The sequence below is a fragment of the Crinia signifera genome, chromosome 6 (genome assembly GCF_055691185.1).
Source record: "Crinia signifera chromosome 6, ASM5569118v1, whole genome shotgun sequence".
NCBI lineage: Eukaryota > Metazoa > Chordata > Amphibia > Anura > Myobatrachidae > Crinia > Crinia signifera.
Genome location: NC_139222.1, coordinates 196,163,560 through 196,190,076, shown reverse-complemented (window position 1 = coordinate 196,190,076; position 26,517 = coordinate 196,163,560). Strand labels below are relative to the sequence as shown.

Genomic DNA, 26,517 nt, shown 5'->3' with positions numbered 1-26,517 from the left:
TGATTCGAATTGCTGGCCAACTTGCACGGATACTGGCAATACACAATCAGTCGCTAATGGAGAGAATTTGATTACTCCTAGCCTACCCTCTCCTTGGCGGTCTAGGAGGAGGAGTTTTCCTGTCGCTTTGGGCACGCAGAAATCTGATGTGACGGGTCAGCACAGTATAGACATAACTGTGCCAGCCGACAACGTTCTCCTGGAGACAGTCGGATGCGATTCACCTCCATTGGTTCTTCCTTGGGTGGTAGCACCGGAATAAAGGAAGTGGGTACAGGAGGTGCTGGCGACTTAGCTGGAGCATGTTTACTGCGTTCAATAGCTCTCTCACGGAAGCACAGGTCCAATTTAATGCATTAGGATACTAGATCATCCAATTTGGACGGTAAATCTCTGGTAGCTAGTTCATCCTTAATTCGGTCGATAGACCTTGCCAGAAGGCTGCGTATAAAGACCCATCACACCAGAAGAGTTCTGAAGCGAGAATCTGGAATGGAACCAGATACTGACCAATGGAGCGGGAGCCCTGCTTAAGGCGGAGGATTTCAGTGGAGGCGGAGGATACTCGCCCAGGTTCATCGAAGATGCGCCGGAATGCGGTGACAAAGTATTTATAGGAAGACAAGATGGCATCAGACCTCTCCCAAAACGGTGAGGCCCACTCTAATGCTGCTCCAGAGAGGAGAGAGATAATGTAGGCCACCTTAGTTCTTCCGGTGTGAAAGTTGCTGGGCTGTAGTTCGAAATGGATCTCGCACTGATTTAGGAAACCTCTGCAGGCCTTGGGGTTCCCGTCAAATTTGGTTCGCGTAGGTAGCGGAATACGAGGGACTGCAGCCATTACAGGAGGATGAGCTACAACTGGAATACTGATAGTCTCTGGGCCACTGACGGAGGTCTGAAGCTTATCCAGCCAGGAGGACAGCTCTTGACCCTGAGCCACTTCCTGCTGATTCAAGCAGGCAGCCAGTTGTTGTACCGGAATGGATGGTAATGCTTGGCCGGAGGCTGGATCCATCTGGCTAGTGCTTACTGTCACACCAGGGGTCTGAGTCGGACAGACTGAGACCGCTGGTGGGGGTCTGGACTGGTACTGGAACCTGGCAGGTTGGAGAAGACCTTGTGCATGTATTGCACGACAGTGCACCCAGAGGAATAACCAGACAAATATAAAATAGAACCGATTTATTAGCAGACGGTTGATAGTAGTACAAGCAGTGAATGATGCGATAATAAAGCAATGGTACAGTCACTGAGATGGAATACTTTACAACTTGTACTGCTGGAACATCGATGGTGGAACATCGGATGAGGAATCGAGTTAAGTTGTCCGGAGTATCGGACCAGATGAGTAGCTGTGGAATCCGGAGGACGGATGGGAGACAGCTGGAGACAGAACCGGAGTATCGGACCAGAGTCGATGGTGGAACATCGATTGGGAGCTAGGCAGGAACCGGCAGGTGAGCATAGCTGCAGGCAGGAAGCACAGGTAAGCCTGGAGGACACAGGTAATAGAATCCTGGCTGGACACAGGCGATGAAGAACCTGGCAGATCACAGGCGATGGTGAACCTCGATAATCACAAGCGATGGTGAGCCCGGATAGACACAGGCAGTGGAGAGCCCGGATAACCACAGGCGATGGTAAGCTTGGTCAGGTTCAGAAACTTGAACACCTGGAGGAAACACCGCAGCAGAGAGACAACACCAGCAGGCAACACTTGCATATCAAATGACAATTGAAGCACTAGCACTGGAGTGAGCGCTCCCAGGATACTTATACCCACAGGGTAGCCGTAATTGGCTGGGCAGGTGTCCTGGGAGATCAAAACCAGGCTAGCATTGGCTGAGGCAGACATGTATATCAAAGAAGTATTGTCTAATTTTTGCGCTTCATCTAACAGGTTGCAGCTACTTAGAAACACCGGAACTTTCACCAAGTACCAAGAACATTCACAAAAAATAAAAAATGTGTTCTAAAAATTAAGCGCCACCCAATTGTTAATCAAACAGTATGGAAACAGATTTATGAAGAAAAAAACACTATCCTCCTCAGAATTTCTGTTTCCTTTTGCTCCTTTGTCCTTATCCTAAAAAGTTTTAAAGAAAACAAAAAAATAGTGCAATATTGTCTGTATCGGATGGGATTTTTTATTTAGTCAAGTTCACACTCACATGTGTCTTCACATAAATAGGCATATCATTCCATCCATTTGGAATTCAAAATTCTTTAAATCCCTGGAATCCTTTCACGATTCCACTGTAAAGAACTCCAAAAGTGCAGACAAATAGTGCAATAACGTTTTTTGTACCACACAATAAATGTATTCATAGATACACTTACAATTTAAAAGAATTAAAAATGCATATCACCATATCAATATGGTATCCAGGGGAAGCCAGAGTTATATGGTGGAATTCCAGATGGTATTGGAAAGGGGGACACCTGTTCAGTTACTGTCCATGTATGTCCCCCTTTCCAATACCATCTTGAATTCCACCATAGAACTCTGGCTTCCCCTGGATACCATATTGATATGGTGATATGCATTTTTAATTATTTTAAATTGTAAGTGTATCTATGAATAAATTTATTGTGTGGTACAAAAACATTATTGCACTATTTGTCTGCATTTTTGGAGTTCTTTACAGTGGGATCATGAAAGGATTCCAGGAATCTAAAGAATTTTGAATTCCATATGGATGGAATGATATGCCTATTTATGTGAAGACACATGTGAGTGTGAACTTGACTAAATAAAAAATCCCATCCGATACAGACAATATTGCACTATTTTTTTGTTTCTTTAAAACTTTTTAGGATAAGGACAAAGGAGCAAAAGGAAACAGAAATTCCGAGAAGGAAAGTGTTTTTTCTTCATAAATCTGTTTCCACACTGTTTGATTAACAATTGGGTGGCGCTTAAGTTTTAGAACACATTTTTTATTGTTTGTGGCAGACATGTGACCGAGGAAACATGGCGGCCCCCATGTCTGGCTAAGGTGGGAAAGTATGTTTGTAACTGTCATGCTTGTGGCCAGGAGCAATGGCGGCGGACAGGGAGACTGCGGACGACTGGACGCTGTCACTGGCAATGAGGGAAGCGGTGCGCCACGCAGCCGTGGGCTCAGCAGCGCTGAGTGGACCGGGAGATGACAGGGAGAGAGGCACACATCTCACAGGACGCTGGCAGTGTCGGGACTTGTAACGCAAGCTGAGCCTGCGCAAACACTTAGCCGGTAAGAGAACTTGCTTCAGCACTCGGATCGTGACACAGCGTTGAGGGTGGAAGTAACATATCGGGAGACCAAGGACCAAGCGCTCCTGCCCTACAGTGGCACTATATGGGGATTGGTTAAAGGACAGCAAAAATTTAAAATATTGGAACTTTATTTATAACAGATTCAAACAATAACACTAACCAACAAAATACAACTTTTTATTTGCTTCTTTTACAAAAATAGTCATTTTTTACTAAATATGGGTCAGGAAAACCAAACATGACCTTCGATTTTGTTTATTAGCTCTAGTTTTTTAGATACACTACTTGTGATACATGTACTTCTGTAGTAAAAAAACAATATTATATTAATACGATATCTGTACACAACAGAATTAGCAATTGTTTTAATTCAATCTATGTACAGGTAAATTAGCAGAAAATAAGATAACAAGCCTTGCTATTTCGTATGACGACCTATTTATGAGTGCTCCTCCGTTTTGTTTGTCGTTTGCACTCTTGTCCTGAAGCATCTCTTGTCACCGTCCAACAGTATTCTGCAAGCATGGAAAGTCTCATTTACCCTGATATCTTCGTTCCATAGTTGAAATATCTTGGTGGAATCTCTCACCATGCTCATTACTTGCACGGTGAGAGACCATGCACCACAATTCGGAGGAAGGAAGTCCAGATGAGAATCGAGAAAATGAATTTTGAGTGACATATATGAGTAACATATATATTGAGTAACAAAATATGGCTGACAATAACTCAGGATACCTGTACTGAGAATTGCCAACCTACAATTTATTTAAATAAAAAAAATCCCTAGTATTTTTCGAAAATCCCTCTAGCATTTAATGAAATACCCTGGATTCTGTGCAATTGTGTGCCGAAGCCGCTCTGTGTCAGTGGTGGCAAGCTACCATCCTGCTGCTGTTTAAACGGGACTCAAAAATAACATCACCACCTTCCTCATCTGGCATAAACCTAATGTGCAGTGAGAGGAGACATAGGCTGACAGCCACTGGGTGAAATAAACACAATATTAACTAACTGCTTTTCCGGCTCATTAATCCCCCTCCGATTGCTGTTTGAACTGTGTCTTGCGTGTCAGTTTGCATGCTAATACAGCAGGAGAATGACTGTGAGCTTTTAACCCTTCTAACTCAGCAGGAGAGTGACTTTGAACCCCTAACTCTTCTAACATAGGCGACCAACAATATGTATTGGTAACAAGTGGGCTTTATCTGCTTCTCATTATTAGAATCATCTTGCTATTAAGCATTCCACATTAAGACATGACTTTTTGTTTATTTATTCTTTATATTTTTATTAGTAAATACTACATGTATACTATGTATGTCTTTTTATCGATTTTGCATATATAAAAATGTTTATTTGATCAGTGTGTCCGGCTCATTTTTGCACAACAGGCACCACTCAATTATTAAAGTTTACTCTAGAAGCGCAATGTATTACTAACATTTTGTGTTCAACTTCTTTGTGAGTATTGGCTACACACGTTTACATTGCTGCAGCAATCTCACTATTTTATTACTTTAAAATTACTGTCTTAACGCGCCAGGTACCGATTTCAGGAGACTTTTGGCCTTGGCTAAATTTCTTCCCTTTCCAAAAATGTTTATCTAAATATTTGCACCGTTTACTTTTTTGTCCGAAACCCCCACGTCACATGTGCGATTTTTTTTGCGGTCTAAAAAAACTGCACCCTATTACATTTCGGCCTAAATATTATCACCAGCCAAACCCACAACTGATCTCAGTGGTGACCTGTATGCTTGGCAGCCGGTAGTTGCTAAATCCAAGGGTAAAGAAAGGATCTTTCACCCCCAACCACGTGAAACACGATGCCAGGAGAAGGATAAAGGCTGTCAGTTTCCACACCACCACCTATTGGGGTCTGTTCATTTAAAAAAACACAATAATAATTATTAATTATCACTATAGATCGCATTGGTTCCATGCGATATATATAGCTCTGATAACTAAAAATTCATGTATATTTAATCTTCGGGTGCTGCATTCTGGATCAAGTCCTCTGCAAAGTGTGGAGCGGCAGTCATGTCCCATTCTGCACATGCGCCAGAAGTCAGGGGCAGCTCTGGGATTGGAGCTAGCACTGGGTGCCAGGCAGATAGCAGGAAATCATTGAGCTACCCTGATGATTTCATTTACATACCTCCCAACATGACCCTTTTCGAAAGGCAAAAAATGCTCTATCCTAGACTTTCCTCTTCATTCATGATGGCCTTCACCGGTTCTATTGGTAAAAAAGGTATTTCAACACAGGTGATGGCTATCTAAAATGATGGCGAGCGAAGCAGAGGGTCAATTTGGACTACCATGTTTGGATCCTGTAAGGCTGGCCATTGACTATTGATGACTCATAATGGATTAAAAATGGTTTTGCATTGATGAACCATAACTTGCCAGATGGTTCCTCCCCATCGATGGCAAGACATAACTGAATAGGTTTTTGTTATGTTTTCCCACGGTGCTGGGACACTGAACACAGCTTTGTTAGGGGTAACTAACACCTGTGAAGCCATGCAAGTTCTGAAACTCCCATACCCGTTTACCCATGCACCAGCAGCAGCTTTTCTTAACCCAGCACATACTGCCAGACTCATCGCGGGATGCAGATCTCCTTCCGGTGACGTCATAGTTGTGCGCCGGCCAGCGGCGAGCAGTTTCCCCACGTGATTGGCGCTGGGACACGGAGCAGCAGCGTGTGTGTGAGCGAGGCAGGATATAGCAGCATGGCGGATCAGCAGCGAGTGGTGCCCAGCGATCTCTTCCCGCTTGTCCTTCGCTTCTTGAGAGACAACCAATTCACCAACGCAGCCAAGGAGTTCATCAAGGCCACAGGAGGGGTGAGCGGCAGGAGACATGTGGTCGGGGGGTGCTGGCCTCTGCCCTCGTGTGTGGGGCTCTGTGCAGGCTGTACAGCTGTAGTCGCACTATAAGACAATGTGGCGCCCGATGCAGGACCTTGTAGCTCCACAGATGCCGAGAGGGCGGAGGCATAGGTTTTCTGTGTTCTGCCCACTGATCGGGCTGTTAGGATAGTGGCGCAGTGTACGCTGTATTATACGATATTTATGTTTCTTTTAAATGATCAGACAAAACACCTTCAGCCAATGTACGCTTTATCACAGACGGTTAATTAGTATACCACTTATATATTAGCACAGTTCATTACGAAGTAATAAAGGTGTGTTGAATGAATGGGAGTAGGCACAGGTAACTTTGCACACTAGTAACCCGGGACTATGTAAAAACCGGACCGGACTAAACCCCGGACTGCCGGACAGGACATCAAAATCTGCAGTCCGGAGCTTGTAGGGTCCGGTCCGGGGGGTGTCCTGTCCAGGGGTGTCTTGTCCGGGGGGGTCCCTGTGATAGCTATCACCAGGGACATGGGGGAGGGGAGATTACAGCCTCCCCGGGTGGTCCGGACCGTCCGGTTCTTGCTACATGCCCGGCCCTGGACCATACAGGGAGGCTTTATTCTACCCCTCCTCCTCTACCTGGTGACAGGTGTGACAGGCAGCCCCCCCGGACAGGACACCCCCGGACAGGACACCCCCCGGACCGGAGGCTACAAAATGCAGAGTTTGATGTCCGGTCCGGCGGTCCGGAGGTTTTGTGTTGATCCGGTTTTCACCCATACCCTAGTAACCCACGGTATGTGTCATTTGCCACGTGTTATAGCCTGTACCACACTTTTCCAATACCTGTATGAAAAGTAAATGGGGAAAAAAAAAAAAAAAACTAGTAAAATATTAATTCAAAACTTTTCTAACTATAGGGAATTATGTGACTTAAGCCCTGTACATTCTCTAATAAAAGCAGTTGTTATGCATGTTAACTATATCATTGATATTATTTTAAAAAACATTCGGTGTGTACTAACTAGTATGATGCATGCTCTCGCAGGTTGCTATCAACCTCCTTTCTCATACATACAATCCAACTTTTCCTATTTAATTTATGACTAGGTGCATATCATTCAGTGTGTCTGAGAAAAATAGATTAATGGTACTTCCTCATCTTTGCTGCTACCACTTACACTAGGGAACTTACGTAGGAATCTTTGCGTACCATGCCACCATCAATTACCTTTACTAAAGTTGTGGCGAGCCACCAACTCGAAGCGTATGATGCTATTCTGAAAGCGGATAACGTAAGTGGTGGATGCAAAGATGAGTTACCAGATTTTTTTTTTTCCATAAAGCAAAATGGTCACTGGAACAGTAAATGATCTATCTTTATCATATGTCAGTGTGTTGTTCGTTCTGGAGCTCCGTGATGTTCAAAGGAAATTTTTAATAATATGCGTAGTGTGTATGCAGCTTTACTTTTGCTATTGTTCTAATGTCAGCGTCTTAAGCCTACACACTATAGCAGTGATGGCTAACCTTGGCACTCCAGCTGTTGTTGAACTACACATCCCTGCATCAGCTTTAGCATGGACAAATAGTAAAACTGTAGCAGGGCATGCTGGAATGTGTAATTCAACAACAGCTGGAGTGTCAAGGTTTGCCAACACTGCACTATACAATCAAGCTGCATCCTTTTACATTCAGTATTATTAACAGACAATCTGGTCAATTAGGACTATGAAGCCAATCTGCATATTCAGCAGATTACTTCACTGGACGGTATCGTTGAATCATGGCATGGCCTATATCTTTAACTATGTTGACTGTGCCACGGGTCGTCCAGTGTTTACGGGGCTTTATTCACCGCAATTTGCTAACTGGTATTATTTGTGCGTGATGCACAAAGCTCACCAAACTGACCTTATAGCCCAAATAGTTAAAAATTAATATAGCTACTTTTGTTCCTGGCTCGATAACTGTTTTGCATTGAATGAGTACTGGTATTTGGTACTGCTATATGAAGTTGTACTGTGCAAATATATTTTAGTGTGATTGTATGAGCTAAAAAAATAAAAATAACTTTAAAAACAATGCGATAGTAGCTTTGGCATTTTTCTTATTTGAAAACAATATACCATATTATGTAGTGTTCCTTCTGCACGGGGGCAGCATCAAGGGGGCGGACCTGGCCCACTGACGTCACTGTTCTGGGCGTGGCTGTGCCGTGACTAAAAGGGGTCGCCCCGAAGGCTCTGCACTGCCAGGAAAGTGCCAGGCTTCCCCAGTACCACCAGAGGAGTAGGAGGTAGGCTGCTTTAGCGGGGCGCTGCCAGAGGGGGAGGCAGCATTTTGCCCCTTAAAAATCGGGTAGGGCGTAGCGCCCCGCTAAAACAGCCTAGCGGGAACCCCAATATGGCGTGACATGAGAGCCAGGTCACTTTGGGGTGGGTTCAATTACCTACAAATTACATGCAAAGCAGCACTTACAATAGGTCTGGACTGGCAGAATTTGATTCCTAGTCCTATAGGGTGAGCCCAAGGTTAGGTCTAAATTGTAGAAGTCTAAAGGACCTCCTGATGTTACAGGGGAGGAGAGGAGAAGCAAGGTTGAAAGAAGGGTCCCAAATGGACCCTCGCTGGCTTGCTCCGCTTTGCTCGCCACCTGGTTACTAAAGGCAACCAGTGGTGGCGTGGATAGTGAAGGAGCAAGCCCCCCAGCCTTGCTCCTCCCCCTGGGCGTGGAAGGTCCTTTAGCTCACTACAATTTAGCATCTACCATGAGGGTGGCGAGTTTGGCTGCTCTTCCATTCTTCGCTATTCTGCTTCAACGGAAACTCGCCTCCCTCACGTTCAAAATGAAAACGTATAGTTTAAAAACTGATCATCAAATGGTAAAATGTGTCCTTGTCCTGATCGAGCAACAACCTTTTTGTATATGAAGAGTTGTGGTCTTGCTATCTGGAATGTTTACTGTAATTGTTTATTTTAAACAAAATTTCTTAATTTTTAACATTTGTCGCCACTTGTTAACTATCATCTCAAGTAAGCACAGGTTCCCATTTTATTGCTTGTTTATTCCATGTCAATTGTTACATCTGCATTTCTTTTATTGTACACAGCTGTATATAATTCTTTGTAAAGTAGAAGCAGCAGGTACAAAAGATAACTTCTAATACTGTATGCTTCTGAGATTTGTGAATTTGGCTGTAAAACAAATCTTCCCCTTTGATCTACTCATCAGTTTTGTAAGGTGCTGAGATTAAGGATTCTTGCACTTGGACCAGGATGATTGGCTAGACTGTGCAGCATATTGATTTATAATATAACATTGTTATCTTTTCATACAGAAAGATCAGGACTCCAGCCCATCCACCCTTTTGGATATATACAGCGATTGGTTGAAGTAAGTGAGAATGTTTATGCCTTTATTGTAGTTCATTTACTTTTTGTATCCATATACTGTTAAGATTGGAAATAAACTTTTCTTATGTGTGGTACAGTTGATTGAAATTATATATGCCCTTCAACCACTTGTCTTGATTCTCAGCCAGGTCATGTTTTAGAGATTCCCTTAGTCAGGGATGGGTATTATAATGATGGGTAAGATCATATAATGACTGATAGCTCAGCACTGTGTGCTGAGCTATCGGTCACTGCCCTTGTTCTCAATAGAGAACCCGGACGATGACTAGATATTTCAAGCATCCTTGAAATATCTAGCCCGGTGATAGCGACGCATGCATTGTGATGGGCCCTACACACATAGTGATTTGTGCTTAATTTCTAAGCTATCTAGTCAAATTGTTTAGAAAATAGGCAAAAATTGCTATGTGTAGGCCCTATTAGTCTTTCTTTTCCTTTCTTTCTCCTCTTGACTACAATTTTATTAGCTTTCTGGCACTGCCTTTTGTCTAGCTTAGTAAGGAGAGATTCTGATTGGTGGAAAAAGGTAGATGTATAAAGCAGTCGTAACTGGGGTGAATTGTACTAGGGCAACCAATCAGCTGCTAAGTATAATTTTAGTAAATGCACTTGATACATTTTTACTTTGCACAGTTCTCCACTGTTATCACTGCTTCACCATCTGCACAGTTCTCCACTGTTATCACTGCTTCACCCTCTGAGCAATGCATAATCTGTGTGCACATGCAGTGCTACATCAGTAAGACTGTTTAATAGAGTATGATGATGGTATTAAGTGGATAAAACAGCCCTTTATACAATTGAGTTAGCAGCCAGGTCTTGTACAACTAATGTTGGGCACTTTTTTTTTTTTTTTTAATCCATTTTAGTTGCAACACAATGTGACTATGGTGCACCAGGAGTTTTTGCAGAATTTAATTTGATTTGAGAGTTATACATCTTGTCTTAATTGTCCACACAGCGCAAGATGCTTGTGTGAGTGAGCGGACTTGTCCTGTGCAAATCCATTAGCATTGGATGTTATACACCACTAGCAACTTTTTTCTGATAAAATGATATGCAGCATGCCTGTGTTCTGTGTGCATCCACAAATGTATCTGCATCTGTATAGGAATACAGCCACAGCAGCACACACAATATAGGCATTCCCCATAGTGTTTTTATTTTCATTATTGCTTGTGCGCCCTTTTCACTTCATTTGGCTAAAAGACACATTGTGATGGAAAAAAGAAAAGATGCTTGGCACTACAGAGTAATGCCATGGCATGACTAGAAGGGCTTTTTAACATATTTGGTGCAAGTGGACACATCTATTGTGTATAATTGGATCTGTTTTATGGAGCACAACAGACCTTGTAGTCTTCATTCTATCACCCTGCTCCTTGGAAAATACTTGCAGTTCCCCTTGTCTGCCTGGGTGGTCACTCTCTGCTGTGGTGTGTCTACAACAGTCTGGTTTGTATCTTAACATTGAGATACAAACCTGACTGTTCTTGAAGTACCACAGCAGACAACGACACCCCAGGCAGGAAGGAGGAACCCCCCCCCCCCACACTGTCTCCCCCTCCTGACGCGGCAGTGCGGCCTGCAGTGCCTGATCCCTGTCTCCCCCTCCTGTCACAGCAGTGGCAGTGTGGTTCCAGACCCCGCTCTCCTCTTCTCCTCCTTCCCCCCCCCCCCCTCCCTCCTGTCAGACCAGTGGCAGTGCGGCCTGCGGTGCCCGATCCCAGTCTCCCCACTCCTGTCAGACCAGCAGCTACCTACTTCTCGTACAGGGTTTTAGCCCCCTCCACCCCCTGCCTAAAGTCCCCCGTCGGGATGTGGGTCTCTTCCCCAGCCACACCTCCATTCGTCTGGTGCATCGTTGACCCTACTAGTGTCCCACCTGTGCCACGGCTTCTTGCTGCTGGGCGAGGGGGGGCTGCATGGCTTTCAGCATGAAACACCTAGCAATGAGCATGTTACCCCTGTCGCCATGCATGAAACACATAGCAATAAGCATGTAGGAAAGGTGCATAATAAGTAATAAGCACTAGGGCAGTGGTGGCCAACCCGTGGCTCTTGAGCCTCATGCGGCTCTCCCCCTTGTAAAGTGTGGCTCTTGCTCCCACTGCTGCCCTCCGCCCACCATCCGTCCCAGTCCCCCCTGTTGCCGGTTCCCTGAATCCCTTCTCCTTCTGAGGGGAAGAGAGTGCGCATCTCTCCTTCCCCTTACTGTGCATCCTTGTGACTGAGCCGTCTGCCAATTAGAGCTTGCGGGCCAGCAGCTAATTAGGAGCCAGCCAGCGAGCTTTGATTGGTGGATGGCCCAGTCACAGGGAAGTGAGGGGGAAGGAGACGCGCGGTGTGCTGTGCTCTCCTCCCCTCGGTGACATCACAGGACTGCAGGGGGATGCCAGACTGTCCTCTCCCCGCCCGGCAGCAGCAGCAACAACGGTGAGTGCTGCTGCTGGGAAATTTGCACTGTGGGGGCATAGCAGTTTGTGGCACTGTGGGGGCATAGCAGTTTGTGGCACTGTGGGGGCATAGCAGTTTGTGGCACTGTGGGGGCATAGCAGTTTGTGGCACTGTGGGGGCATAGCAGTTTGTGGCACTGTGGGGGCATAGCAGTTTGTGGCACTGTGGGGGCATAGCAGTTTGTGGCACACTGGGGGCATACCAGCTTTTTGGCACTGTGGGGGCCTACCAGCTTTATGGCACCGTAGGGGCTTACCTGGCACCGTGTGGGGGGCATATGTGTATCTGGCACTATTGGGGGCATATGTATATATGGCATTGCACTATTGGAGGCATATTTGTATCACACCCACCCAAGGGGTCAAAATAGACTAGGCCCCTTTTTTTGGCGCATGATGTCAGCTCTTTAGCTTGACTACCGATATTTTTCGGCTCTTTACCTCTGACCGGTTGGCCACCCCTGCACTAGGGCATATAGTATATGTAATTGACAGCCAGTGTTTGGTATTTATAATGGACATTATGGCATGTGGTATAATATGTAATAGGTATTATAGTGTGTGGCAGAACATGAAATGGGCATTATGGCATGTGATATAATATGTAATGGGTGTGTGACATGTGTAATAGGCTTTACAGTGTACATTTTTGGTGTGCACATTCGGCATGCACTGCCCCTTTTTTTATTTTGCCTGGCTCCTACACCTTTTCATCCTGGCTCCTAGATTTAAAAAATATTGTTGAGTCTTGGTGGTGATGCCAGCTCTGTCTGTCTGGTTATGCATCTAAGCCAGCGACCTGGCTTACTATGGCAATTTCACTATGAGGCAAAACTAATATGTTTTCATTTGAAATCTCCAAAAAATGTCCATGTGTGATAAAGAGCACATTTGAATGTATAAGTCTTTGTGTGGTACTGAGAATTTTTTTTTTATCTTTATAAATAAGAGGAATATCCTTAGTAAGGGTGCAAAAGGTTTACATTTTTGCAAATTCATTGCAGGTCACCAGATTCAAAGAAAAGGAAACATCCCATAAATGGTCTTCCTGCTAAGAAACCTGCAGCGGAATCCAGTGAGGACAGTTCGAGTGAGGATGATGAACCACCTGCTAAAAAGAAAGGTAATGCAGTAACCAGGGTAAACTGCTGCCTTTCACGAAAAAGTTTTTTTTTTATTTTTTTTTCAAAACTGTTTATTGAAAGATTGTTGCAATAATACAATGTATAAACAATGGGAGGGTAGATGGAAGGAAACGGGGAAATGGGTAATAGGCAGTGACACAGTAGTACAAAGTGAGACAGTCGGGTTATCACAGCGACCTTTTTTTTTTTTTTTTTTTTTAAATTGAGTGTAAGGAGTGGGAAGTTAGTGTCTAAAGTTATGGGCCCCATATATCAGCAATTAATTGTGACAATCCTCCGTTCTGGAGATGATTGTCACAATTAATCTTTAATGTGTGGGCTTCCCCTTTTGGCGATACCAATCAAAAAGTAATAGGTATCGCCAATCGATTGCTGAATCAGATTTTTAAACGTATTTTAAAAAATCTGGTTTTATTGAAGTTTCATTTTTGTATGTGTGGGCATTCTAACAGGAAATATCTTCCGAGCACTGAAACAAATCTGTAATGTGTGGGCAAGTCAAATAGATTGAAGAAACCATTTATCTGGGGGGGGGGGAGAATCACTGGATCTGAGAAGCAATTAATTGTGACTGCTGATGTATGGTGCCTTTAGTTGCAATCCTCTTACATGATCCCCTGACATTTAACATTCACCTATTCTGAAGCTTGTACAGTTTATGATGCCCTCTGCATGATATTACATAGTGCTCAACACAGAACATTGAGTAATACCCCTTTTACACCTGACCGAGGAGCGGGGAAAAACACAGGTTTGCACGTGGTGTCAATGCGGCCATGTTCCGGGTTAACCGGGATCGTGCTGCAATATAAATGGGTAACCCGGGTCGATGGGACCCATTCACTGCCATAGAAAAGCTAGCGCCGTCTCAGGCCTTGTCTCCAGTGAAGTCACCTGCCCTGCATTATGCGAGGTAGGGACGCGTTGTAAAAGGGGTCAAAAACCCGGTTTGTTCTTTCAGAATCCAGTTAACATTCCAAAATGTTTTTGTCCACTAGCGAGAATACAATATCAAGGAGACCTACAAACCGGGTTTGTGTTGCCAGAGTGTCTGATAATTTTTTTTTTGTATGATCTCCTTTTTAGCGATTGTAGGAGTCAAGAAGCCAATTGTCAAAGCTCCACCTCCAAAGAAAGCCAAAAGCAGCAGCGATGAATCCAGTGATGATTCGGACTCTGAAGAGGAAACCAAGAAAGCACCTCCTGTAAGAGCATTTGCATTCATGTTCTATAGGGCTGACCTCTATTTAAAAACCAGACTATAAATTATTTTTGCCATTGGTTCATCTAAGAACGTGTGGGGAAGATAAGCACTAACCATCCCAGCTTTTAACCAATTTACCCTAGTCAATTTGAATCTGGGAAGAGGTTCCTCTTCCTTTAATACTCTTAGTGGACATACTTCGCCATTTCTAGGGTATATGAATTCCCTTCTCAGTGGAGAATGGATAACAGTTTGGTACTCCTCTTTGTCACAGAACACACACACACTGATGTTGCTGTTCTTTTTAGCAATATTGTTTATTTGGCTTTAGTAGATGTCCTGAAAAGGGCAGTGGTCTCATTGAAAGGTACCAAGTTCACACAGAGTGTACAGGCAACACTTGATGGTTAGAATATTCACAATATAGGGCTCACAGAGGCTCAGCCTTTTACCATTCCCCAGATGCCTGCAAGGGGGACAGTATTTCCCTTCAATACTTTCTCCAGGATTCTGAGGCATTTACATGATCGAGCAGATTGCATAGATCTCCTAGGAGCAATTTCCTGGCTGTTGGAGCCATCAGTGCTCCATTTTAGCAAGTACCTAGCTGCAATTGATGGCTCTTCTGGTACCTCCATAAGTTAATACAAGCTCAGGATGTTACTTGCTAAGTGCATTCAGCATTGGCATGTAGTGTGGTCTCCTCTGTACTAGGGTGCTTCTGCTGCATCCTTGTCTCTAGGCCATTGGGATGCAAGGTAAGATATGTTTTAATTAAATATGTTCATGGTAAAATATATTACATTTTAAATATGTGCTTGCTCTGTTTTTATATTCTGGTACTTTATTTGCCCATGTATTACAGACTGGGATCTAGTTTTCCTGGCTGCAGTTGCTCCATAACATTTAGAATACATTTTAAATAATAAATACATGTTAAATAATACATGCATTTATTTGTTCTTATATACTTGCCTTTCACTGTACCGCAGCCTGGATCTTCTTCCCCGATTGCAGTGCTGCACAATCCCTCTACGTATTAAAACCTTTATTAAATGCATATTGTTACCCTTTTAATTGCTAGAGAGCCCTCCTATTTGCCAGGTCCAGCCCAATGATGCGGTACACAAACAAACACCTGTCTTAACAGTAGTTCCTTAGTGTTGCTGGATTCCTTTCCTCACCCCAGTCACTGAGATTTGTCTGAGGCTGTGAACATTATCTTTTAAAATGAGAGATTCCATTAGTGTTTGTGGTACTTGTGTATTATCTGGGCGCCCAAGATTTCCATTGTACGACATAGTTTTGGTCGCATCGCATGCGATCCGATTGCATGCGATGCGACCAAATTGGACACAATTTGTACAGGCACCCTGATGGGTGATTACTATGTTAAATGCACCCCCATTGTTAATGCCACCCCCACTATCAACGTCCACCCGAAGCGTGGCGAGCGCAGCGCTACGCATCCTCCGACCTTTTCATACCCCCGAGCGCACGCGGATTTCTTCACATGTAATGCGGGGCTCACTGCGCTCGCCACACTATCTAAAATCAACTCCACGCCGACGTGGATAGTGGGGGTATAAAAAGGTCGGAGGACTCGTACCACCGCCCCTTGCGGGCTCGCTGCGCTCGCCACGCTTCGGGTGGACGTTGATGGTGGGGATGGTGTTAACAATGGGGGTGCATTTAACATAGTAATCACTCTTCAGGGTGCCTGTACAATTTAATATCGCATGCCATTTCTAATGGCATGCGATGCGATATTTTATCGCACAGTGCGGGTCTTTGCACCTGGAAATCGGGGCCCATCACATACTTTAATTATTGCGATGCGATGGGCGCCCAGATAATACACAAGTACCGTGTTTGTTATAAATGAGCTTTTTCAATTTGTTGTATAAATATGCACAGGTGTGCCAGTGAGTTTTTTTAAAGTAAGATATTATAACCTCAGTTTAGGTGTGCACAGTACTGACACGTTAATTTAGCAGGTTTGTTTGATAACGGTATAGTTACCGCTCCTAGAGTGTTCAGCGCTTTAGTAATTGCCACTGGATCAAGTCAGGTAAATGTGACAAACTGGACAACCCAGGGTGGGATCTCTAAGCAACGGCACCCGGACGTTTTGCAATTCATTCTGCTTGATCTGAAGTCCGTCCTTTCTATGAGTCCCCACAGATAAGTTCATATAAACTGGTACCATAAGTTCTTACGCATTCCTTAGCTTATATTGATCGACCGCTTCCTCAGAGAGCAGTGTTTAAAGGAAGATTCTAAATTCACAACCAGTGCGCTCCCAGGCGGGCAGCAAATGTGTACCAGAGATATAAAGGAGGTAATTCCACAGCCCCTCCAACCAGAATAAACTTTATCAACAAATGTAATATCTCCAACACTTTTGCGCACCAAACCCTCACATGTGCATAGAGAAAAAATGAAGAAATTAGTTTATCTCAATCCGGTTGATTATATTCAATCCTCTCTCCAAGTCTCTCTGGTTTTTTTCATGAAAGAGAGAAATATATAGCCACCATAGCGTAATACAATTTTTAATACAGTGTTACACAAACGGTTTAAAGGGCAAAAAATCCTTACAATCACAAATCACAATTACCATATAAAAATGAGAACTTCTATATGGAAAGTTCTCTAAGTGAGCATAAAATACATTAAAAGGTGATCCACCACAGTCCGTCCAACAAAGAAGAAAGAAAGTCCGCAAATTACCAGATCTTGTGGAGAATGCAGTCACTGAGCAGCGTCTAGTGCAGGGCTGGGCAACACCGGCCCTCCCGATGTTGATGAACTACACATCCCAGCATGCCTTGCATCAGTTTCAGCATGGCCACATAGCAAAACTAATGCAAAGCATCCTGGGATGTGTAGTTCATCTGGTCTAGTGAGTGATGAACAGCCAGCCAATCAGCTCCTACCTGTCTTGTTACTGGTTGGGTTTGAAAAATGACAAGTAGGAGCAGATTGGCTGGTTGTTTATCACTCTCCACTTTATCACTTTTTGAAGCTTGATGCATAAACAAGCCATTATTTTAGCAGTCTTTTTCGATTTCTTTTTTTTCTGTCTTATGTGGATAAGTGCCCACATCTGACTGCTGCTCAAATAAAGTACCTCAATCATTAATTCCATCTTATCCAGCTCACTTTTGCAATGCATAGCCATTTTTCCTCTCTTCATTAGCGTTTGTACGCACACACCCCTGGTGCACAACATTGGGAGTTAAACCATTTTGCGCTGCTGCCTTGGCCATTAAACTATTGGGTGCCACAGCGGATGTGTGGGGTTTGCTTGGTATAAGTCTGAAAGCAGGTTCTTCGGTCTACTCATTTCATAAATCGCGTTTAGTAGAGGTATTTGATAAAATGACAAACCTATGCTCTTTGTATAGACAATTTGTATGGTTACAGTAGTCACACCTGATATTATGCTTATCAATGAGCAGTAATTATATTGGTACATCTAACAATTTGTTTTGCTTCCTGTAAATAGAAAAAGGCCACACCCAAAGCGAAGACCGCCAATGCTAAAGTCCCACCTCCAAAAAAGGCAGAGGTCTCCAGCAGTTCAGAGGATGAAGCTCCAAAGAAAAAGTCAACTCCTGCCGCTAAGCCGCCAGTACAGACATGTAAGAATCTCCCATTTATACGCTGTCAGGTTTCGTTCAGACAGTCCAAGCCTGATAGCTGTTCTAAGTAGAATATGATCTAATACAGGGGTAGCCAACTCCAGTCCTTGAGAGCTACTAACAGTTCATGTTTTCGAGACCACCTAGCAGCTGCACTCTTTACTTAATGACTAATTACAAAAGATCCACTGGTTGAGATAATTACTTAACTTGTGATTCTGTGAGGAGACCTGGAAAATGTTAACTGTTGTTGGCTACCCCTGATCTAATATGACTTTCCCTTCTGCAAAGCAGAATGCTGGATAAAACTAGTGATTGCATCCCTGGCCACCTCTCATCAGTCTTGCATCAAAACCTCTAAACTCCCATGCAGCATGTGGTAGTAAATTATTCAACTATAAAAAGGTTTCGAATTCTGAAGAAGAATGTGATTTAATTGATACATTTCCCTCTAGCTGCTAACCCTAGCATAAACGTAAAAGTCACATATGGTGGACTGATTAATTTAAAACCAATGTTATTTTTCTTTTTGCAGCTTCAGCAAAGACCACACCATCTGCAAAGGTGAGGAAATCTGACAGCAGCAGCAGTGAAGAGTCAGATGACAGCACCCCAGCAATGGTATCTAACCTGTAACACTGCGTTTCTGTTGGGTATTCTGACTGAGACGTTCACACTTGGCATAGTAAGACGTGATTGTGATGGGTCACTGATACAAAGTTATGAGTAAAATGATTCTACAGTTTCAGAGCAGCTATAACATGGATAATAGACAATTTGTTAGTTATTCTAGGCGTGATGCACTTCAAATGCCTGAAGCCCCAAAAGGTAGGCTCACCTTTGTGAATTTAGGCCTTTACTACTAGAAAATGATGGTAGTCTGTAGAGAATCACTACAGTGTTCTGATGCACTTATGTTATGTTCTAAATCGAAGAGTTATCCTTGGTCCGTAATGTATGAGATTAGTATAAGAACCGAGTAGGGTATATGTAGATTTTACTATGAGTTGGTTATGGCACAAATTGATGATCCTTACAGCTAGTGTCGCCTTATTACTTAGGTTTGTGTAGCTTGCTCTTTGTTTGCTAAAGATCTAACCTGTTTCTTCATGTATGCTGCAGGCTAACGCTACAAAAACCCCTCCGGCAAAGTCCCCTGCAGCATCCAAACCCCCAGTGAAAAAAGCAATCAGTGGGAAAAAAAGCTCCAGCAGTGAAGACTCTTCCGACAGCTCTGAATGTGAAAAACCAGCGGCAAAGACCAAACCAAAGCCAGGTAGGAATTGCGTCCATTAGAATTAAGGGGGTTATTTTGATTCACTCCTTATGCCAAATTCCTCCTTAGCTGGACAAAACCATGTGCACTGCAGGGGGGCAGATGTAAAATGTGCAGAGGCAATTAGATTTGAGTTATTTTGTTTCTGTGCAGGGAAAATACTGACTGCTTTATTTTTACACTGCAATATAGATCTCACTTTGAAGAAAAACTACACCCAAATTTAATTTTCTCATGCACATGGTTTTGTCCAATTGAGAAGGAATTTGCTATAAGGAGTGAACCAGAATAACCCCATAAGTTATTGATGGCCCCTTTCTAATACAAGCTGAAGGGATATGTGGTAGATGGATGGCTACTAATGTTCTTCGCCCTGGCAGCTCAGCTGCTTGGATATTATCAGTACTATTGCACTGATTGGTGGGAATAGTCAGCTCACAAAACTAAAATGTTTGTTTAATGACTGTCTAACCAAACCCACCATGGTCATAACTGTGCAGAGTTTGTATATTCTCCCCATGTTTGCGTGGGTTTCCTCCCACAATTCCAAAATATACTGGAAGGTCAATAGTCATCCAACAAAATTAACCCTAGACTGTCTGTGTGTGTGTGTGTGTGTGTGTGTGTGTGTGTACATGTGGTAGGGAATATGGATTGTAAGCTCCACTGGAGCAGGGACAGATGTGAATGTTCAACTATAATCTGTAAAGCGCTGCAGAATATGTGTGCGCTATATAAGAAACTGTTTATAAATAAATACATTTCTCAATGAGCCTTGCTGAGTACTAATCCTCTCACTATATAAGTGCTTTGGTGCATGACATTATGGCAAGAAATAAAATGGTGGTTTTTTTTTATTTTCCGGTGATATTTTGTCAAAGTAGCTTTAATTTTTCTCTCCGTGATTGGTAGGTCCATACAGTGCTGTGCCTCCGCCCACAATGACAAAAAAAGAGAATGTGAATAAGTCTACCCCTAAAGCCAATGCAAAAAAGGCAGAAAGTAGCAGTGACGAGGAGGAGGAACAGCCAGCAAAGAAAGGTGAGGTTCTGTGGTAATACTGCCTAATCTTTCAATACAATGTATCGGTATAGAACTGTTCTTAGTACGTATTGTGTGGAGTATGGTTTAAACAGGCTCAAGGAAGTAAGGTTTCTTATATGTAAAACGGATATCTTGCCAATTAGTGATATATTTATTTGTTACACTTTGTATCTGTGATGAGGAACAAGTGGCCCTTGAGCCACATGCGGCCACCCAAGCTCCCATATCCTAGAATATATGTTTGGTTTTAACTTTGCTTTAAATCTATTGTTTTAACTTATTACTGAGGTTAAGGGTAATGTGTGGAACTTTAGTAGGTTCTAGATCTGCCCAATGCAGTCGCTGCAGTGTGTCTGGTTGCTCATTTATTTATTAATAGTTTCTTAGTCTTTTTGGTTGTTCGGCACTCCGGACGAGACAGTCATATACTCTATATTGCTCATTTATTTATTAATAGTTTCTTATATAGCGCAGAATATTCTGTTGCGCTTTACAATGGTAGACAGTGATACAACAAACTGGGTATACAGACAGTCAAATGTATCACAAGCTTACCATGTATAGGGAAATAGGCAGGTATACACCAGGATAGATATTCTTTATTGCATTTATTCGCCCAGAATGCAAAGTTTCCAGGTGGGCTGTATGATAATGGTGACCCAGCAGTTTGGTTTGGGGTCAGGAAGATGGAACACGTGAAAAAAGAATGTGTGTGGGGATGTGATTTGCCTGTACAGTGGGGATGTGATTGGCTAGGAACGGTGTATGAAGGTTAAGTGGCTGGTTCTGGAATTTGATAAGCTTTCCTAAAGAGGTGAGTTTTCAGGGAATTCTTGTAGGTTTGGAGACTGGAGGCGAGTCTTATTGTGGGTGGGAAAGCATTCTACAGAGTGGGTGCAGCCCGAACAAAGTCCTGCAATCGGGAATGGGAGCGACTACTAAGTGTGGATGAGAGACGTTGATCTTGTGAGGAGGGAAGAGGTCGGGTTGAAAGATATTTTGAGAGGAGATGTAAGTTGGTGTAGTTTGGTTCATGGCTTTGTGTGTGAGTAAAAGAATGTTGTATTAAAACTGTAGAATACAGGTAACCAATGAAGTGACTGGCTGCTTCATATGATTCATTACTGCTTCGTATGATTTGAAAACCCAAACATTTTTGTCCGGAATGTGATTGTTTCTCATTGACACAAGATAACTTTGCACCTCTGTCGTGGGTTACACCACCCTTTTTCCAAATTTCCAGGTTTCCACAATCCTTATGAATTCCATAATTTAATATACAAAAGGGGGATGGAGCATTGTGTTCAGTCTACTGTGTAGTATAACATCTTTCATATACGCATTATAAGCTGAGTGAATGTAGACCCTCATAGTTTGACAAAGGTTTGCATTATTTCTGGTGCTGTCGGTGTCATTCAGAAGCATAAATGCTGTGACACGTTTGACGGGAACCCTATTCACTATGCTATCTGTGGAAGGGAGCATTCAGGGCGGCCTAATTATTGTGTATGAAAACATATGGGGATGGAATTTTTTTTTTATTATTAAATTCACTTCATACCAAGCCAAAAGATTAGGACAATAGCTTTTTTTTCTTCCCTAACTATCACCCTCTGTATACATGGAAGTTCTTTACTGTAAGAGCATTTTGGTGTTAGAACTGTGATTAAATAGTGCTGCATTCAAGTGACTTTAAACCTTTGATATTCACTTCTGATTGTAATGCTTCCCATTGTAGCTAAAGTGACTCCAGGGAAATCTACCTCAGCCAAGCCTGTGGCTAAGAAGAAGAAAGCAGAGTCCAGTGATTCCGGTAGGTTTCTGCGTTTTCAGTACTGAGTAGTTGGGTGTAGCAGCATCATATGTCTTCTAGGTGGATGAGCTGGACTAAAAGGACCATCCCGCCTTCCTTACCAATGATATTTTTTCCCCCGTACAGTGCCACCTTTTTCATATCCTATGCCCACATAATGAAGTAAATATGCATGTGCGTGCTGATCACCAAGTTTCATCTGTGTTTTTGCTTTATATCAGTCACTCTATGGTACTGCAAAACTTCCCTAATAATAACCATTCAGTCATGTGCAATGCTGAACATGTATTGATCACTGCTTTGTTTGATTCTGCCAGAGGCTCCAGGTACTTCATTGACACCCTGTCATTGGTGTTTTGTGTAGTACAGCAGTCCCGCTCTTTGCACTGTTAATTTGTTCATTACAACTGGAAAATGTATTTCCCGTAAGAATGAATTTAACTTTGTTGCAAAGGTCCAGGAAATATCAAAATACAGTAAATAGTGTGATCTTTCCACAATTTTAAATATCTGCTTTCCATCTTCTCTAGTCAGAAAAGTCAGCATTCACGGTCATTGCTCTTGGGCCATTAATGATGTTTCTGGCTTTTTCATACACTATTTCTCACATGCATCCAACCAAGTTATGAACGGTCTTCACACATAAAATAAAATCCTGCTCCAGCAGTACAATAGGAGGTGTGTAGTGTGTCTAAATAGTAAGAAGCTTTTTACTAAGGGGGCAATGCTGTAGTTTAATTTCATTGTGTTCACCCATGTTATGATTCCACCTGTAGAACTCGTGCATAGTTTAACGTAAGACAAAGACACTATTGGTTAAAAACTTAAGAACCTTCCAATTTTTCCAGTTCCAGTCTGAAAGACACATTATATAGACAGGTTTCAGACCAATGTATCATGCGCTAGTAAGCAGCCTTAGGGGCCCATTTATCAAAATTGTCAAATAAATTGTAATGAAATGGTGATAATAACGATTACATTTGGATTGCGATTTTACTTGAAATCTCATGAATTTATCATTATTCACCTCACAGGACAGGGCTTGCGAAAAAGCCCTGTACCTGCGAGTTCAGCGTCCTGCTCTCCCCTGTATTTATCGCAATGTGATGGCCCAGGAACCTACTGCGCATGTGCAGCTAATAGAAAGTTAGCCAGCTGGCTTACTTTCACTTTCCCCGTATGTGCGTCCCTGCGGTTGCTTCTTGCTTAAAGCAAGCAGGAGCTGATTGGAGGACAGGGGCCGGGTGTTTATATATAGATTTTTAATAAAAAAGTATTAAAAACATATATGTTCAGCAGGTGAGCTCTGTCTCTCCCATGTCCGCCGTCCTCCCCAGTGCTGCTGCCGTAGAAGATACCAGTGTACAGCAACCGGAAGCTCAGGCAGGAGTCCCCGTTTGCTTAAAGAATCACAGTGCGTGCCTGTGTTCGAAGTGCTGCTACAGCTGATGTACATTCCAGTCCCCAGCAGCAGCACTGGCTGGGGAGGGCAGACGTGGGAGAGACTGAGATCACCTTCTGCACATGTATGTTTTATTAGCCTGGCCCCTCTCCTCCGATCAGCTGGCTCAGCTCCTGCTTTTATTAGTTTAGAAGGGGAGAGCGATCCCTGCAGGGTAGTTGATACATTTTCCCTGCAGCTCCATCTCTCCCCCATCCCCTCGCTCTCCCCCGCGCTGCTGCTGTAGATGTCAATATACAATACAGAACACTACAGCAGAACTCGGAGCACAGACACCCCGTTTATCTGTACAGGGGAGAGATGGAGCTGCAGGAATCTCTCCCCTATACTGTGCAAGGAAGCTTGGAGGCAGAATAGTAATAAGGTCTCTCTAGTATTATACACACAAATAGGGGAGAGAGGAGGAGGGGGCTGCTATATAACAGGCTGTTAGAGCAGCCTTATCACACATGTAGACACACAAACATGGATAACGCCACTTAAGTGGCGTTATGATCACTAGGGACCCTTCCGAATTCATTTTACAATTCAAGTTTAATAAATATGAGTAGCTCACATTTCCCATTATAATTATGTGAAATGCGAACTGCTAACTAAAAAATTGCGATAATTAGGTTTGTAGGGATAAATTTGCGAAAAGGCTGACAATTTAAAGTTAATACATTTAGGTGAAACTAAAATAATGCGAAACGGGTGCGAAAACACCCGTTATCACATTATTTTAGTAAAAATAATAGGGGCCCATTTATCAATATTATTTTTACAAAAATAACGTGATAACGGGTGTTTTCGCATCCTTTTCGCATTATTTTAGTATCACCTAAATGTATTAACTATGAATTGTTAGTCTTTTCGCAAAACTTTAGACTTAAAATATATTTTCGCAATTTTTAAGTAAGTAATTCGCAGTTCACATACTTGAAATGTGAACAACTCATATTTATCAACCTCAATTGTAAAAATAATTCGGGACCTTGACAGGTGTTAAATTCGCCATATCTAAGCTGCGTTATCCCTGTTCTTCCTTCTGAATGTGAGATCTGGCAGTATAAAAAGTGAGTTTAACCTCTCCTTTCTCCCCTGTTTTTACAAAGGCAATTCAGCACATATCTTTCTCTGTGCTGAGACTTCTGTTTGTGTATCTTATCTAAAGGTTACATTTGTGCTCTCTCTATCTATATTGATATCGATGTATTCATATATGTGTGTATAGTGTTATATATATATATATATATATATATATATATATATATATATATATATATATATATATATATATATATAATGTGTGTGTTTGTATTTATATGTGTGCAAATGTTATAATGCATCTATTTAGTATGCGCAGTTGTTAACTATATATCGCAATACTATAACACTGCTGACAAAAAATATGTGGAAAAAAATCGCAAAGAGAAGTCATTAACGGAGGCTCTCTCCAGGCTCACGAATATTAATACATTTGCACGATAAATGCATTTATCGCAATGCGAAAAATTCGCAAATCATTTCGTAATATTGATAAATGGGCCCCTTAGTCACAAATTCCAAATATTGAAGAACCACTTCAAATACACATACAATACCACAAAGATAATGGATTGTTCCCAGGGTGCTAGATGTTCTTTTTTTGGTATGATTCCAGAGTAGTGAATCCAGAAATGAAGGAAAGAAATACGCAATAGTGCAACACTGTAATATATAAACTTGACAGCAGTAGTAACTGAAATGTTAATTGACTCGTACCAATAATATTTGTCTACAAGATAAGTAGACAAATGTGCTTGTTTGGAGGGACAAAATCTGTCACCAATGGACTCCTCTTTAGCCTTAGAGACGTGACTCGAAAGAATAAGAAAAACATAATTGTGCAGTATATTTTTTAATATCTAAAATTGAATATATTAAAAATATACTGCACAATTATGTTTTTCTTATCCTTTTGAGCATTAATGCTGTGACCAGTTTGAAACCAACCCTATTCACTATGCTATCTATTGGAGGAGCATTCAAGGCAGCCTAATTATTGTGTATGAAAACATTTGGGGATGGTACAAAAAAGTTAATAAAATAAACTTCATACCAAGCTATGTACAGAAGATTAGGACCAATAGGTTGCAGTTCGGGCAACAAAAAGCCATCACCCTCTGTATATGTAGGGGTTCTTTACTGTTAGAGCTGTGATTAAATAGTGCTGCATTCAAGTGACTTTAAACCTTTGAGATTCACTTCTGATTTTAATGCTTTCCATTGTAACTGAACAGTGCAATATTTTGTAATATCAAAGCAATGGGGTGTTTTGCTATTTAACTCTTTGAGTGCTAAGGTTGCTGTGAGATGTACAAAATGCCCACTGAAAATACCAGGGCTATTGTCAAGGAATATAAATCACTGTAGTTATTGCCAGAAAATGTTCTGAAGTCAAATAATTAAAGCTTAGTTAAGTATAGGTCATTGGCAGAGTGGTGGAACTTGGAAGGAGTGCAGAAGAAGTGGGACAAGTTAAAGGCAATACTGAAAGCAACAGAACTTTGTGTCAAAAGAGTTAGGAAAAACACAAGGAAAAGGAAGCCATTGTGGTTTGCGAAAGATGTAGCAAGTATTGTGAAAGCAAAAAAGTTGGCCTTTAAGAAATTTAAGCAGACGCAGAATGAGGACATGAGGTGTATCTTGTTAGACAGAAGGAGGCTAAGAAGGTAATCAGATGTGCAAAAGCACAGGCTGAAGAGAAAATGGCCCAGTCAGTGGGTAAAGGGGGGAAAACTTTTTTTTTAGGTATATAAGTGAAAGGAGAAAAACCAAACGTGGAATAATAAGACTAAAGACAGAGAGTGGAAGTCTTCTTGAGGGAGACAATGTAATAGCAGATCATAGTAATAATTATGGTACTTGTTTAGTTTCGCAGCGGCCGTGCGTCTGAG

At 42.4% G+C, this 26,517-nt stretch overlaps 1 protein-coding gene across 2 annotated transcripts in view; it reads left to right on the top strand.

The window, feature by feature from the left end:
- The first annotated feature begins 5,869 nt into the window (after positions 1-5,869).
- The window catches only part of NOLC1 (nucleolar and coiled-body phosphoprotein 1), a 36,582-nt gene continuing 15,934 nt past the window's right edge, over positions 5,870-26,517 (top strand). The window contains exons 1-9 of one of the 2 annotated variants that reach the window (XM_083148532.1): positions 5,870-6,117; positions 9,477-9,532; positions 13,013-13,131; positions 14,240-14,358; positions 17,869-18,004; positions 18,540-18,568; positions 19,127-19,280; positions 20,193-20,321; positions 22,063-22,137. In XM_083148532.1, the coding sequence (XP_083004658.1) occupies positions 6,004-6,117; positions 9,477-9,532; positions 13,013-13,131; positions 14,240-14,358; positions 17,869-18,004; positions 18,540-18,568; positions 19,127-19,280; positions 20,193-20,321; positions 22,063-22,137 (931 nt within the window). In that variant the 5' untranslated portion in view covers positions 5,870-6,003. Of the gene's footprint in view, positions 6,118-9,476; positions 9,533-13,012; positions 13,132-14,239; positions 14,359-17,868; positions 18,005-18,539; positions 18,626-19,126; positions 19,281-20,192; positions 20,322-22,062; positions 22,138-26,517 lie in introns of both variants that reach the window. The other variant, XM_083148531.1, reaches the window with a different exon arrangement.